This window comes from Bison bison, unplaced genomic scaffold (assembly GCF_000754665.1).
Source record: "Bison bison bison isolate TAMUID 2011002044 unplaced genomic scaffold, Bison_UMD1.0 scf7180017864172, whole genome shotgun sequence".
NCBI classification, from domain to species: domain Eukaryota; kingdom Metazoa; phylum Chordata; class Mammalia; order Artiodactyla; family Bovidae; genus Bison; species Bison bison.
Window position 1 is genome coordinate 2,243,966 of NW_011494744.1, and position 16,381 is coordinate 2,260,346.

The window sequence follows — 16,381 nt, forward strand, 5'->3', positions numbered from 1 at the left end:
CGGTCCTGAATATTCATTGGAAGGACTGATGTTGAAGCTGAAACTCCAATACTTTGGTCACCTGATGTGAAGAACTGACTCACTGGAAAAGACCCTGATGCTGGGAAAGATTGAAGGTGGGAGGAAAAAGGGATAATAGAGGATGAGATGGCTGGATGGCATCACCGACTCGATGGACATGAGTTTGAGTAAGCCCTGGGAGTTGGTGATGGACAGGGAAGCCTGGCGTGCTGCAGTCCATGGGTTCACAAAGAGTCAGACACAACTGAGTGACTGAACTGAATTACTTGTACACTGGATTGCTCACTCAAAGACAAGGTTTCTACAGACTTCTCTCTTTCTCCTTCATAATCAGTTTCCCCCCTCTCTTCATTTAAGCCCTTTCTGATTTAGACCTTTAAAAATAAGTATGTGAGAGTTTAATGCATAGAGTTTTTTGTGTTTTGATGAGGTTGTCTCCTGGATTAAATTGGTTGCAGTTACACATTGTTTTTGGATGATCAGGTCAGAACTATGAACTCGGGTCTTTCATCCTTAGCACTGTTGACATTTGGGTGGGGTAGTTTGGACGTGAGCATTGTCCTGTACATTGTGGAATACTCGGCAGCATCCCTGGCCTCTGTTCACTAGTTGCCAGTTGCACCCTTCCACTGTGACAGTTCAGTTATGACACATTGCTGGATGTCTCCTTGGTGAGCAAGTGGTTCTGTTGAGAACCATTGATTATAAACAGTGGCTCGCCTATAGTGATTATAAAGGGATAATTATTTACCTGTTTTTCTGGTGGTCTTATAAGGTGACATCCTCTTACCAGGCTGTCAGGGAGATGACAATATACAACTGGAATTTGCATGAACATCTGTTAAGAATGTTAATAATAACATGGTGGTCTATTAGCTTCTTACCACCCTAGGAACACAATAATGGTGATTATAAGGTTACCGTTTTGGGTGTCTACTGTGTACCAGACACTGCCTGAGAGTCGTTTGTTTATATCTGTTGTACAGGAGAAAAGCTCTAAAGGCTGTCCAAGGCTGATGCAGCTTTAGGGGCCTCTGTCAAGTTAGTGCACCCACATGAACATTTCACATGCCCCTTGACTGGCAGTACCAGATGAGGCCCGGAAGACCTGTTTGACCAATAAAGTGCAGTCAGATCCAGGATCTGAGCAGCAAAGGGGTCATTTGGTAAAGGTGAGGGTATATAATTATTGAACACTGTCTGGAAGTGGTCACTGAGTCAGTATAAGCATAGAGAATCATACAGAGGCAGAGGACAGGTGGAGCTTTCTGAACCAGCATTATCTGAAGAAGGCAGGACTGTCTTTCTGTCAGATTCAGGGTGTACATCTTGGTGGAATTGAGTCCCCATGAGATACACCACTCTGTAGAATGTGAGTGTTTGTAGTTTGCTTTCCTCGGAGGGCTGTCTTGAGAGAATTAGTTAGTTACAGGTTATAACTCTTCCTGACTGATTTGAATTCATCTTTAGAGAAGATGTAGGAATCTCTGAGCTGTCCGTCCTTTTCTGAGGAGGATGATCCATACGTAAGATTAATTCTGAGTTTGAAGAAATGTTCGCTTTATACAGTATCCTTTTCTGTTTGTTTTAAATTAAAGAACCCATCTACTTCAAACCCAGCATTTGAAGTTGTTATTCAGTATAAATGTTGAAAATTATTGATAATAAAATTTATTTATTCAAAGTTTAATCATTTTGCTTTTATTTGGATTGCACTTACTGTTTGTCACTACTCATTATTGAGAGTGTCAAATTTTATTTTTAAATCTTCTCTGGGGTCTAAAGTAATTACCAAAAGCTAGCTTTCAAAGCAGACATAGTGAGTAAGCATTCGTTAAAAAATTTAATATATTTTATTGTTGACTCTGTTAACTGATGTTGTGCTTTACCTGGATCTCCTAGTTGTTGTGGCCTAGATGACATCAACAGAAATAATTGTCTCAGGACACACCTGAGAAGGTTTAGGTAATTATTATGTTAATTGAACTATTATTTCTTATGGGCCTTCTTAGTTTAGCACCTGTTCGATATGGATAGCTACTTCTCAGTCTCAAGTGGTACTATTTCCAAGAGGACTTTTGATGATCTTTCCAGCCTTGAGTGATTCACGTATCTCCGTTCTCTTTTATTTTACTGTTTTATGATATTTTAAAAAATTCTATTTTAGCTTTTAATAGAAATATATCATAAGTGTTCAGCTTGATGAATTTTAAAAAACTGAATATACCTGTATAACCAACATGATCAGCATCTCTGAAGCCCCACTCATTTTTTCTTCTATTCACTACCCCTTACCTTCAAGGGCAGCCATCATCCTGACATAAAGGCATAGCTTGATTTTACTTCTTGCACTTTAAGTGGGAGAAAAAAGTATTTACTCTTTAGCATCTAACTTAATTCACTCAACTTTGCATTGTGTGCTAGTTGCTCAGTTGTTTCTGACTCTTTACAACCTGTGGACTGTATGTAACCTGCCAGGCTCCTCTGTCCATGGGATTTTCCAGGCAACAATACTGGAGTAGGTTACCATTTGCTTCTCCAGAGGATATTCCCGACCCAGGAATAGAATCCATGTCTCCTGTGTCTCCTGCATTGGCAGGTGGACATTTTAACCACTGTGCCATCCGGGAAGCCCAACCTTACATTAGTGAGATTTATTCTTACATTTTTGTTCTTCATTCTAGATTATTCGTTTTCACTGTTGTATGCTATTGTGTGAACATACCACAGTTTATCTGTTCATCGCTGATGGACATTTGATCTTTTCCAGTTTTGGCTCTTATAGGTAGTATTGCCATGAACATATACATGCATTTCTTTGGGGGCATATATCGAATACATGAATTGTTAGGTCATATTGTCAGTATATACTACACCATTCTTTGAAAATGGCTGTGCCAATTTGCATCCCCACTGGTAGCGTACAAGAGTTTGGATTACCCTCTGACTTCTCTGTCACTGGTATTTTTTAACTCTTTTCATTTTAGCCATTCTGGTTGGTATGTAGTGTTATCTTAGAAAATTTCCTCTGGCAAAAATCAGCTTGTGAATTTGAGGCATCTTGAAGCTTTAATATATCAAACCGAGCTCATGCACATCCCAGAGCCTTGTTTGTTTCTCTTCCCCAAGTAGAGTCCTTCTTGAGTCAAGCATGATCTTTAGACTGTCCTCAGAATTAGCAAATACCTCCAGAGAAGAAAGGTGAGGATGCTCTGCTTACCTCAGAGGGCCCTCGCCTCTGGAACTGCAGTTCAGCCAATCCTCTCTGCTTCCACAACTCTCTAACATCTTTGGAAATATGATTTTGTAGTTTTTGTGGCTTTTTGTAGTTACTGAAGCTGAATCAGTTTGCCGTGACCTATAATATCCTACCCAGAAATGGAAACTGTCAGTAGGTTCTTGGGATTTTCTGTGTGCTCAACCATGTCACCTGTAATGTTAGTTTTTTTGCCCCTTCCTTTCTCATCTTTTTTTCCCCCCTTGCATTATCAGACTGGTCATAATTACTGGTACAGTGTTTAATAGATGAGGTGATAGTGGCGTCTTATTGTAGGGATGGAAAATGAATACATTATTTTACCATTGAGTATGATAATTACTGTAGTTTTTCTTGATTTTTTTTTTTAAGATGAAGGGATTCTCTTCTATTTCTAGTTTGCTGACATTTAAAAAAAAATACATGATGGCTATTGAATACTTTTTCTGCTTCTACCGAGATGATTACATGATTTTCTCCTTTTTTCCCCCTATTCCCATGGCTGAATGTATGCTTCTGAAAAATAAGTTACCCATAACCTTACCACATCTACTGTAATATTATCTTCATATTCCCTTTCATCCGTGAGACAATTCTATTCAGAGAGACAGCTCTTTTTAAACCTGCTGTACATTTAAGCCTACCATACATCTTCCATTTTATTTTTCATTAGCAAAGCAGATAACATGGTTCTCAGCCCAGAGACCACTTTGACAGATTGGAAACATTCTTTCAGGCTCCCACCACTACCTATCTCTGTTTTATACAGGGAAGAATGAGTGAAAAACTGAAAATTTTCCTTAAAGCATTATTTTGATCTGTTTTAATTTTTATTTCCTTGTTTTTATTATTTGGATTTTAAGGGAGGAGAATAGGGTCAGGGAGGGGCTGAGTGGGTGGTAACTGGGAGCTGGGCAAGAAAACTCCTTAGGATTTCCTTAAGCACCACCGTCTGCTCCTCCCCTTCCCACGCTCCCTCTTTATAGTTCCAACTTTGCCACAAATCAATTGTGTGAGTCCCCTTGGGCAAGTCACTTAATCACTGAGCTTTTGTTTCCTCATCTGGGATCGAAGAGAAAGGCCGTGCACAGCTGCTGTGATCTGCCACTTAGGGAGAAAGGAAAGATTCAATGAGCAGTTTATAAAGCATATAACACTTATAAAATGTGAGTGGTTTTTAGGATTAGTTTTGTACAGTGGCATCTATCTCACATTTTCTAACAACGTGAAAGCTACCTGTTGAAAGAAGGATACTTGTAACACCCTAGGTCCCCAAACTACAACTGTAAGAAACCTGTAGTTCACTGTGGCAAGAGGTATTAAATGGAGGTTTTGTTCATTTGCTTAAACCTTCATAAACTCTCTATTAGCTTGTCACTTTTGGAATGAACAACCATTGATATGTATGTATCAAAACTTGCTCCTTGTAAGGAAAGGTATGACAAACCTAAACACCATGTATTAAAAAGCAGAGACATCACTTTGCTCACAAAGGTCCATATAGTCATTTTCTAGTAGTCATGTACAGATGTGGGAGTTGGACCATACAGAAGGCTGAGCACTGAAGAATCGATACTTTCAAATTGTGGTGCTGGAGAAGACTCTTGAGAGTCTCTTGGACTGCAAGGAGATCAAACCAGTCAATCCTAAAGGAAATCAACCCTGAATGTTCACTGGATGGACTGATGCTCATGCTGAATGAAGCTACAGTACTTTGGCCACCTGATGCAAAGAGCTGACTCACTGGAAAAGACTGGGATGCTGGGAAAGATTGAAGGCGGGGGGAGAAGGGGATGACAGAGGATGAGATGGTTGGATGGCACCACCAACTCCATGGACATGAGTTTGAGTAAGCTCTGGAAGCTGGTGATGGACAGGGAAGCCCTGAGTGTTGAGTTCATGGGGTTGCAGAGTCAGACGTGACTGAGCGACTGAACTGAACAAAACTGAAGATTCATTAACAGGATTTTAGTTTATACCCAGGTTTATGATCTCTCAGATGCATGAAGTAAGATACACTGGTCCTGTAACTGAAGAGCCATGGATGGTTCCCTGAGACTTTATTTTTTATATCAAGTAGCATGAATAGTGTTGGGGGGATATGTGGTCTTATAGTGAGACATCAAAGACTCATACCATCACTGGCTTGAAATTCTGTCTTACTAACCTCTGCCTTGAATGGGGAAGAAAGGGTGTTTGTGGGATGCTTCTGATTCCAGACATCTTCTCTCTGGGCACCTCCTCCACATTCAGGAGAGCCAAAGGTAAGCTTCATTTCCGCCTATGGTTTTGGGAGTGGGTGGATGGATTCCACAGAAGGGAGGTTTTGATTTATAATCTATCAGCCCAATCATTTACTTGTTCAGGTTTATAGGTCATCCATGTAGAAGTTAGAAATGGATCAGGTCTAATTTTAAATATGTCTGGGTCTATGGGACTGGGTAGGGAGCAAACAGCAAAGTAAAATTGCTCAATCTTCTATTAAATTGGCTGTGAAACACATAGAGATATGAGAGAAAAGGCTTTAAAGGGTCATTTGAATAAAAGATTATTTGCATAAAAGTTTTTCTTTTGGTATAGGGATTTTTAATTGATCTATTATATTTGGGAATTTATTTTTTGCAAACCTGCAATTTAGGACTACATAATAGTCCATGATCTTGCAGTGGAAGTCCTGATTATAGTTCTGTTAACATCAACAGTTGTTGAATGCCTCACATTTTTTCTTCAGCACCATTGTCTTGCTCAGGTATTCTGTTCCTCTTATTTGGCATGCTTCTACTCACCTCCTCTCTTTCCTGTCTTCCATCCTAGAAAGGGTTAGATGCCCCTTTTATTATTCCCATAGTGCCTGGGGATAACTTAGTCCACACTAAAAAAATAATGACTTGTTTTCATCTTTGTCATAAATCTGGGTTCCTTTAGAGCAAGGGCTCTGGTATCATCTTTGTAGCCAGCATATATGGTGTGATGTCTGGACCTTAACTGTTTGGACGTCAGGCCACTGAGGTGGGAGAGGACTGGGAGTTAAGAGCTAAGTCCTAGTTGTAACTTTTTGCCCTATGATCTTGGACAAGTGATCTTCAATTTCCTTACAAGTGGCTCATCTTTTTATCTTGTTAAGATGCAGATTCTGGCTCAGTAGGTCTCTGGTGGTTTCCAAAATTTTGCACTTTAACAAGCGCCCAAGAAGAGCTAGTGCTGCCAGTTCAAGAACTACAGAAAACTAGACACCATTTAATGGCTTTTCCAGCTTTTACCATCTGTAATTTTAGTCATTGTTTTAAATTCTAAACAGAATTGCTAGATATGCTATAATTATTAAACATCTGTCCATCTCCAGTTTATCAGAATGCAAAACACTGACAATTCTGTGCCTTATTATGAAGTTGTAAGACAATGTCTCTAAAATTGAAGGTAATTTTACTACTCCCAAGATTTTGACTTTGACAGGTTAAAAATATCAAATAGATGTCTGGAAAAGCATTTGAGTTAGCACTAGCTTATCTAAATGTCGATACTTGCTTGTTTGCTCTCTGATGCGTATTGGAGAACATTTGCAATAAATAAAATGCTAATGAGGGAGCTGAAATGGGTAGACATGTGACCTCCTGAGTATAAATACAGAGACAGGCAAGCTGTTGAGGAATTCATCATCAGAGGAGGAGTTCCTGATCATTTCCTTTAGTTCTCCAGAAGGTGAGGATCAAATTATTGTAAGACATATTGATAGAAATGCTATAGGTAAAAGGCAGATTGTGTCGATTGAATATGGATTGCTGGGGATGGGGCTCGTTTGAAAACATTGCTACTGTTTCTTTTGAGTGTAACTTCCTCAAGAAGTCAGATATTTGACTTGGGAGCATTGCCAGCTTAGAAAGCTCTGTTGATCTCATGTACAGATGTTGAAAAGTAGTTGGATTAATTTTTATTTTTGATTTACAGAAAAAACCCCACCTCTTCCACACCAGGAGTATTAAACAGGCATAGTTTCAGTGTCCAAATGAGTTATGTATGTGCCTGGGATGGACTCTGATCACTTTTTTCCCCCTCTAACAAAATGAAAATCCGGACAAGAGAAACCCTGAGAAAAGTACAGAATGTAGCATATAATTGAGGGTGGGTATCTCAATTATGATGAAATTTTCACCTCCTACAGAATAAGACAATTTTTCCTACCAAAGAAACTTGTATTTCATTTCCTAACCATGGCTGCGGATTGGACAAAGTTTTAGAGCTTATTTGTCACCCTCATCATTGCATTTTAATCATTTGTGACCCTTGGTTCCCCTAAACCTAACTAGCTGGGACTAGCACAGTAGAGGGATTTGGGTGTAAGCGGTGGCAGTGAAACCAAAATGAATAGGCTTTGGTTTTTGCTCCTGGAATTCCAGCCCTCTTCCTCCTCCTGGTGGGGCCTTATAGGAAGGAGCTTAGGCCTTCTCTGTGGTGCATGTGGAGCTTTTTTTACTGTTGCCTTTTAATGCTGTCCTTTTGGCTGGGGGTCTTAATGGAGGTTGCCTCATGGCTTATTTAATCTTAATGTTGCTGCTAGGTTGGAACACATTTTTGAGGTTGTAATGTATGTTGAACCCAAATTGAAGTTTTTGAAGCCAGCTGTGAACCAGAGGTATTTGCTGCAGTCCAAACAGATTGTCTTTTGGGAAATACCTTAACCAGGATTATTATTGTTGTGACCCTCTTTGGAGGCTCTAGATAGAACATTTTTTTTACCCTGAGAATTTCTTTTAACAACACAAAACCATTTTTAAAGACTTTACATTTAGACATTTTAATTTGTCTTTGGTATTGAATTTAAATAGCTTATGGCTAATGAAATAGAAAGGAGTTATTTAATATTATTATGTATATAATATGTTAATATGATATAATATATGTAATATATAATATGTTAATACTGTATAATATATGTAATATATAATATGTTTATATTGTATAATATATGCAATATATATGTTACTATTATATAATATATGTAATATAATATATAATATAAATATACAATATAATATATAATATGATATACTATATGTAATAGATAATCTAATATAAATATAATATATTACATATATAATATTATACCTTTTCACTTCCAAGTTGCTTTTGAATTTTTCATGGTGGCTTTATGACTCCAAAATGTTCGTATTATATTTTATGTTTTGTTTTTAAAGAAACTACTTTTTACTGTAAAATATGGCAAGATTATTAATACTATAAAGTACTTTTAAAAAAATCAGTATTATATATTTTTTAATTAATTAATTTTACTTTACAATATTGTATTGGTTTTGCCATACATTGACTTGAATCCACCATGAGTGTACATGTGTTCCCCATCCTGAACCCCCTTCCCACCTCCCTCCCCATCCCATCCCTCTGGGTCATCCCAGTGCACCAGCCCTGAGCACCCTGTATCATGCATCAAACCTGGACTGGTGATTCATTTCACATATGATAATTTACATATTTCAGTGCCATTCTCCCATATCATCCTGCCCTCGCTCTCTCCCACAGAGTCCAAAAGACTGTTCAATACATCTGTGTCTCTTTTGCTGTCTCGCATACAGGATTATAGTTACCTTCTTTCTAAATTCCATATATATGCATTAGTATACTGTATTGGTGTTTTTCTTTCTGGCTTACTTCACTCTGTATAATAGGCTCCAGTTTCATCCACCTCATTAGAATTGATTCAAATGTATTCTTTTTAATGGCTGAGTATTAATCAGTATTATATTTTTATATATAAAGTGAAAGAGGAGAGTGAAAAAGTTGGCTTAAAACTCAACATTCAGAAAACTAAGATCATGCATCGAGTCCCATCACTTCATGGCAAGTAGATGGGGAAACAATGGAAACAGTGAGAGACTTTATTTTGGGGGGCTACAAAATCACTGTAGATGGTGACTGCAGCCATGAAATTAAAAGACGTTTTCTCCTTGGAACAAAAGCTATGACCAACCTAGACAGCATGTGAAAAAGCAGAGACATTACTTTGCCAACAAAGGTTCGTCTAGTCAAAGCTATGGTTTTTCCGGTAGTCATGTATGGATGTGAGAGTTGGAATGTAAAGAAAGCTGAGTGACAAAGAATTGATGCTTTTGAACTGTGGTGTTGGAGAAGACTCTTGAAAGTCCCTTGGACTGCAAGGAGATCCAACCTGTCAATCCTAAAGGAAATCAGTCCTGAATATTCATTGGAAAGATTGATGCTGAAGCTGAAACTCCAATACTTTGGCCACCTCACACGAAGAACTGACCCATTGAAAAAGACCCTGATGCTGGGAAAGATTGAAGGTGGGAGGAGAAGGGGACGACAGAGAATGAGATGGTAGATGGCATCACCACATGATGGACATGAGTTTGAGTAGGCTCTGGGAATTGGTGGTAGACAGGAAAGCCTGGTGTGCTGAAGTCCATGGGGTTGCAAAGAGTCAGACATGACTGAGTGACTAAACTGAACTGAGCTGATGATGTATAGTATTGAGCTCCAGAATTCCAAATAGAAGATCTGGGGGACTTTAAAACATTTTTTATGTTGGAGTATAGTTGATTTGTGGAGACGGCAATGGCACCCCACTCCAGTACTCTTGCATGGAAAATCCCATGGACGAAGGAGCCTGGTGGGCTGCAGTCCATGCTAAGGGTCGGACACGACTGAGCAACTTCACTTTCACTTTTCACTTTCATGCATTGGAGAAGGAGATGGCAGCCCACTCCAGTGTTCTTCTCTGGAGAATCCCAGGGACGGGGGAGCCTGGTGGGCTGCCGTCTATGGGGTCGCACAGAGTCGGACACGACTGAAGTGACTTAGCAGCAGCAGCATAGTTGATTTGCAGTGTTGTGTTAGTTTCAGGTATACAGCCGTGATTCAGTTATACACATACATATATCTATTCTTTTTCAGATCCTTTTCCCATATAGGTTGTTACAAAGCACTTAGTCCCTGTGCTATACCATAGGTTAGGGGACATTCTTAATAAGAGTGAACCTCTTTGGTTTATTAGTTGTTACCCAGAAGACTAGTTACTGATGATTTCATAGAAAAAGATATTCTGATAAAAGCAAACTGGATTTTCCCTTCCTTAATCTCCAGAGATTTCTAATGCCAAAAAAAAAAAAAGAAGAAATTTTATCCAAAATTAGTTGCATGCCTGTTTATGTCCCCTTTGCTTTACCTTTATAATTTTTTTAGAAATTTTATTTTTTTAATTTAGTTTTGGCTGTGCTGGGTCATGTTGTGGCTCACAGGTTCTTTGTTGCCACGAGCAGGATTTCTCTAGCTGCAGAGAGTGGGGGCCACTCTCTAGCTGGGCTTCCCTTGTTGTGGAGCACAGTCTCTAGAACGTGGGCGCAGTAGTTGTGGCACACAGGCTTAGCTGCCCCAAGGCACATGAGATCTTCCCGGACCAGGGATGGAACCCAAGTCCCTTGCATTAGCAGGTGGATCCTTAACCACTAGACAAACAGGGAAGGCCTGATTTACCTTTAAATCTGGATGTCTGTCAGTTGTTAAGGGGCAGTTAGATCCATTTCTTTTGTGTTCCAGGTGAAAAGCAAATATGTTAGCACAGGATCATTTTTTTCCTCTGTAGTTTTGGAAAATTTTTTTGCTTCATCTGATTTGTATTTTGACCTGCTCAATTTTGGTCTCTTAAGCAGTCCCCAGCATAGACAAAAATAGTGTTTATTCTTAGTCTCAAAAACGTACATATTGCAAATTTGGAAAACCCCTTCACTGCACTCATACGAACTTGTGGGTGCAGAGAAGGGATGGGTCCCTTCCCATCACTGTAACTCCAGCCTTCGTCTAGAAGAAAGGAGAGGACTAGCAGCGAAAGGGAAGTTCTTTGTAAGAGAAATCATCTAACATGTCTGTTACGATCATTGAACTGTTCCTACTGTGGCATTCAACTCTTCACCAGATTACAGAAATTTCTTGGGGTCCTTCCAGCTTTTCGTTTGTTTTTGTGTGTTTACTTTTGCTGCCTTCATAAGACAACCCAGGTCTCTTCTTTTTATTAGGCCTTCAGAGGGTTTTTCCCTCAGTAGTGTTGCTCCCTAGGTTCTGAGCAAGTGAGTATCAGACCCGTGAGTTCCAGATCTACCCTGTCTCTGAATATCATAAGTTTGAGCAGTGTTTTGGTTGACCCAATAATAATACTTTCTCAATTTATCACCTCACTTACTCTCATAGATACCCCTGAAGTATGTTGGAAAGCAGTTATTGGTATTTTAAAACTCTTCTAGGTCAGCACAGTAATCAACTTATGGCCCAATCCTGTCACAAATCCCCATTGATGTGTTCTAGGTACAAATACGGCTCAACAAAAGCAATACTTTTATCATTTATCTGAAAGAATGATGGTTAAGATGGAGGAGACGAATGATTATACTCTATGGCTATAAAATGTTTCCTCTAGAGTCTGGATCAAATGGCAGAGTAGGTATATCTTGAGCACACCTCCTCCCATGGACACACCAAAACTGCAACTACATGTGGAACAACTATCTTTGAGAATGACCTAAGGACTAGCAAGACAGATTTTCAGATCTGTTATATACTACGACTGAACTGAACTGAACCCCATGGTAGCCACAAACAAAAACCTATAGTATAATAGATACACAAAAAATAAAGAGAAAGGAATACAAACATAACCCTAAAGAAAGTCATTAAATCACAAGGGAAAGGAATATGAGAATAAGAAAGGAACAGAGAAGAATTACAAAAACAACCAGAAAACAGTTAACAAAATGGCAATAAGTATATTGCTAAAAATAATTGCTTTAAATGTAAATGAACTAAATGCTCTAATCAAAAGACATAGGATGGCTAAGTGGATATAAAAAAAGACCCCATTTATATGCTGCCTGCAAGAGACTCACTTCAGATTTATATACACAGACTGAAAGTGAAGGGATGGAAAAAGATTTTATGCAAATAGAAATGTAAGAAAGCTGGATTAGCAAAACTTACAGTAGACAAAATAGGTTTTGAAACAAAGACTGTTACAAAAGACAAAAAAAAAGACATTACAGTAAGTCCCCTACATACGAACATTTAGTTAAGTTTCCAACTTTCAAAGATGTGAACGTGCATTCGCATATACAATCACGTAAGTTAGTTCACAGGTCTGGTTTACACTGACACATGTTTGTATCCTCTACAAGTGGTTTTGCTTTTGTGTACTTTACAGTGTGCGTGCTGAGCTGCTTTGGTCGTGTCCAACTCTTTGCAACCCTGTAGACTGTAGCCCTCTAGGCTCCTCTGTCTATGGGATTCTCCAGGCAAGAATACTGGAGTGGGTTGCCATTCCCTTCTCCAGGGGATCTTCCCGACCCAGGGATGGAACCCAAGTCTCTCATGTCTCCTGCACTGGCAGGCAAGTTCTCTACCACTAGCACCACCTGGGAAGCCCATTGTATAGTACTGTATAGAGAAAATAAGAACCATTGTTACTGTAAGTTAAAAAAGCAATTCGAACTTTTTTTTTCTGCATTGAAAGCTAGAATTGTTCATTTTATATTTGGATCTTAGTGTAACTTTTGGAATATGAATTTATAACTGAATCTTGAGATGTGAAACCATGAAATAAGAAATACTAATGAATCAATGTAAGAAGTGCCAGTCATCACAAGACAGGTACAAAGAAATGTGAGCAAAAAACAACAACAAACAAATGTTGGTGAAGATGTGGAGAAAAGGGAATCCTTTGGTGGGCTATAAATTGGAGCATGCACTACGAGGAAGAGCATGGAAGTGTCTCAAAAAAAATTAAAAGTAGAACTACCATGCAGTCTAGCAAATTCTGGGTATTTATCTAAAGAGTGTGAGAACACTGATTTGAAAAATATTCGCAGTCCTATGTTCGTTGTGGCATTATTTTAGTAACTAAGATATGGAAGTAACCTAAGTGTTTGATGGATGAATGGCAAATGGCAAGGTTTCATTATTTTTCATGGCTGAGTAATATTCCTGTGTGTGTATGTGTGTGAGGTGTGTGCAGCATGGATGGACCTACAGGTGTATTATGCTAAGTGAAATAAGTCAGAGAAAGACAGACACCATATGATTTCATTTATATGTGGAATCTGAAAACAAATCAAGTGAACCAACAAAACAGCCTCATAGATGCAGAGGGAAAATCCTTGGTTTCTAGCAGAAAGAATGGAGAGGGAGTTGGGCAAAATTGGTGAAGGTGATTAAGAGGTATAAATTTCCAGTCATAAATAAGTCAATGGGAATGTGTGGAACATAGTCAGTAACATTTTAAGAACCTCGTCTTGTGACAGACGGTGACTAGACTTGCTGTGTGATCAGTGTGTAACGAATCACTGTTGTGCACCTGACACTAGTATTGTATGCCAGGTGTGCTTCGTTGTACACATTTTTTACTCTGATAATATATGTGTTTGCTTGTTACTCCTTGATCATTAAAACAAAAAGAAACCACAATCCAACAATAAGTTTTTTTCTTTTCAGTTTCCAAAAAAAGACTTACAGCAAAATGAATAATCCAGCAATCAAGAGAATAGGACATCATATCATCAAGTCTCATGAAGACAAGCGAGAATACCGCGGACTTGAGCTGGCCAATGGGATCAAAGTACTTCTTGTCAGTGATCCAACAACAGATAAATCATCAGCAGCACTTGATGTACACATAGGTACAATTTAAAATTGTGAATTAAGCTTTGTTCAGCTTCATTGACCTCATGTTTATAGTTATTTGGACTCTCCATATTTATGCAATGGAAGCCTGGCAGTTCCGAGTTTGATGTGTGTGTGTGCAGTAGCCCTGTACAGCTGTTGGTATTCTACAGTTGTCTATGTTAAATCACCCTGCCTTTACCAGGCTTCCTTGGTGGCTCACATGGTAAAGAATCCACCTACAGTGCGGAAGACCTGGGTTTGATCGCAGGCTGGGAAGATCCCCTTGGAGGAGGCTTGGCAACCCAGTTCAGTATTCTTGTCTGGAGAATCCCCATGGACAGAAGAGCCTGATGGGCTACAGTCCACAGGGTCACAAAGAGTCGGACTCTACTAAGTGACTAAGCACACACACACCTTTACCAGGAGTGTCATATTAGGTTTCCAGCAAAAGTGACTTAGCAGCAAGGAAATTCATTCCTATCCTTTATGGTAACAGTTCCACTGCCTTTACTTTCACATACACTTGATACACTAGGAGTAACATATTTCCTATATTCTTGTGTGCGCTTTTCTTCCACATTTAATGCTGCTTTAATCGAGTTACTTCTAATCTATATGTACATTTAGTTTTTTCCCTCTCTGAAAAACTTTTTTTTAATTCAATGGCATTTTAGAATTGGGGAAATAAGATAATAACCATCGTAAGTTGGACAAATGATTATTGCCACGCACAATTCAGTGTGCCTTGCAAATCTCATCTAATTTGAAGTTGCTGAACTCTCTTAAGTGAAGTATATATACAAAAAGTGACTGAAACAAAATGTTTTGCTCAATGTTTCCCAGCTAGTAGACCTGCTAACTTGCGCTCTTAGCACCACCTTATATTGTCTCCTTCAATAAAATATAAAAGCTAGAATTTTCTAGCTCTTAAAAAACAGTGAATTCATCTCTTTCTCTCAGTGTGATGTGTGAGGACACTACTGTCCAGAGAGGCTAAGTATCTGCTGAAAGTCACCAAGTAACTGATGTCAATCTGATGATGACAGATTTTAATTTCTTGGGCTCCAGAATCACTGTGGATGGTGACTGCAGCCATGAAATTGAAAGACACTTGCTTCTTGATAGGAAAGCAATGACAAACCTCGATAGCATATTAAAAAGCAGAGATATCACTTTGCTGACAAAGGTCCATATAGTCCAGATAGTCAAAGCTTTGGTTTTTCTAGTAGTCATGTATGGATATTAGAGTTGGACCATAAAGAAGCCTGAGTGCTGAAGAATTGATGCTTTCGAATTGTGGTGCTGGAGAAGACTCGTGAGAGTCCCTTGGACAGCAAGGAGATCAATCCTGAAGGAAATCAACCCTGAATATTTGTTGGAAGGACTGTTGCTGAAGCTCCAATACTTTGGTTACGTGATGCAAAGAGCCAGCTCATTAGAAAAGACCCTGATGCTGGAAAAGATTGAAGGCAAAAGGAGGAGGGGGCAGCAGAGGATAAGATGGTTAGATAGCATCACCGATGCAATGGACATGAATTTGAGCAAACTCTAGGAGATAGTGAAGGGGAGAGGGGAGCCTGGCATGCGTAATCCATAGGGTCGCAAAGAGTCAGACACAACTGAGCAGCTGAACAGCGACAGCAAACTGATGTCAAAAGCTAGGGCTAGAATGTAAGTTGTACCATTTAGAGTAGCTTGTACCTAACTTTCTGTGATTATGGTTGGAGTTGCCATTGCTAACAGAAGTTCCAAATCACCTGTGATTCATCTGTCCTTGGTATCTTTCAACATATAAACAAATGATTTATTATATATATATTTTCCCTTCTCTTTCAGGTTCATTGTCAGATCCTCCAAATATTGCTGGCTTAAGTCATTTTTGTGAACATATGTTATTTTTGGGAACAAAGAAATACCCTAAAGAAAATGAATACAGCCAGTTTCTCAGTGAGCATGCAGGAAGTTCAAACGCCTTCACTAGTGGAGAGCATACCAATTACTATTTTGATGTTTCTCATGAACACCTAGAAGGTGCGCTAGACAGGTAATGCTGAAAATACCCTGTGAATTATCTCACTTTGTTGAATTATCATGTTAATAACAGTACTTACTATTTTTACAAAAATGTCTTCACAGCTTTATAGCTTAAACAAGATATTTTAACCAGTATTTTGTTGTTGTTGTTGTTGTTTTAACCAGTACTTTTTGACCCCTGGGTTTTATAAACAGAAAATAATGAGTGATGTTATATATTTACTTTGTAGTAGAGGAGAAATAATGACTTGGCTTTAAATTAGCTTTCAGGACTACAAAATGTTTTTTTGACCTATAAAATTTTCACCAGCCTTTCCCATTCTAACTGGTATTGCATATGAGGCATATGATGAAGAATAAACTGTACTCGTGTCATGGATATCTTTTCAAACA

The 16,381-nt window shown here is 38.8% G+C and overlaps 1 protein-coding gene across 1 annotated transcript in view; it reads left to right on the plus strand.

Annotated features, from left to right (window-relative positions):
• The window catches only part of IDE (insulin-degrading enzyme), a 92,119-nt gene that overhangs the window by 17,442 nt on the left and 58,296 nt on the right, over nucleotides 1–16,381 (plus strand). The window contains 2 exon segments of the mRNA XM_010842200.1: nucleotides 13,784–13,968; nucleotides 15,791–15,998. Coding sequence (XP_010840502.1) covers nucleotides 13,784–13,968; nucleotides 15,791–15,998 — 393 coding nt within the window.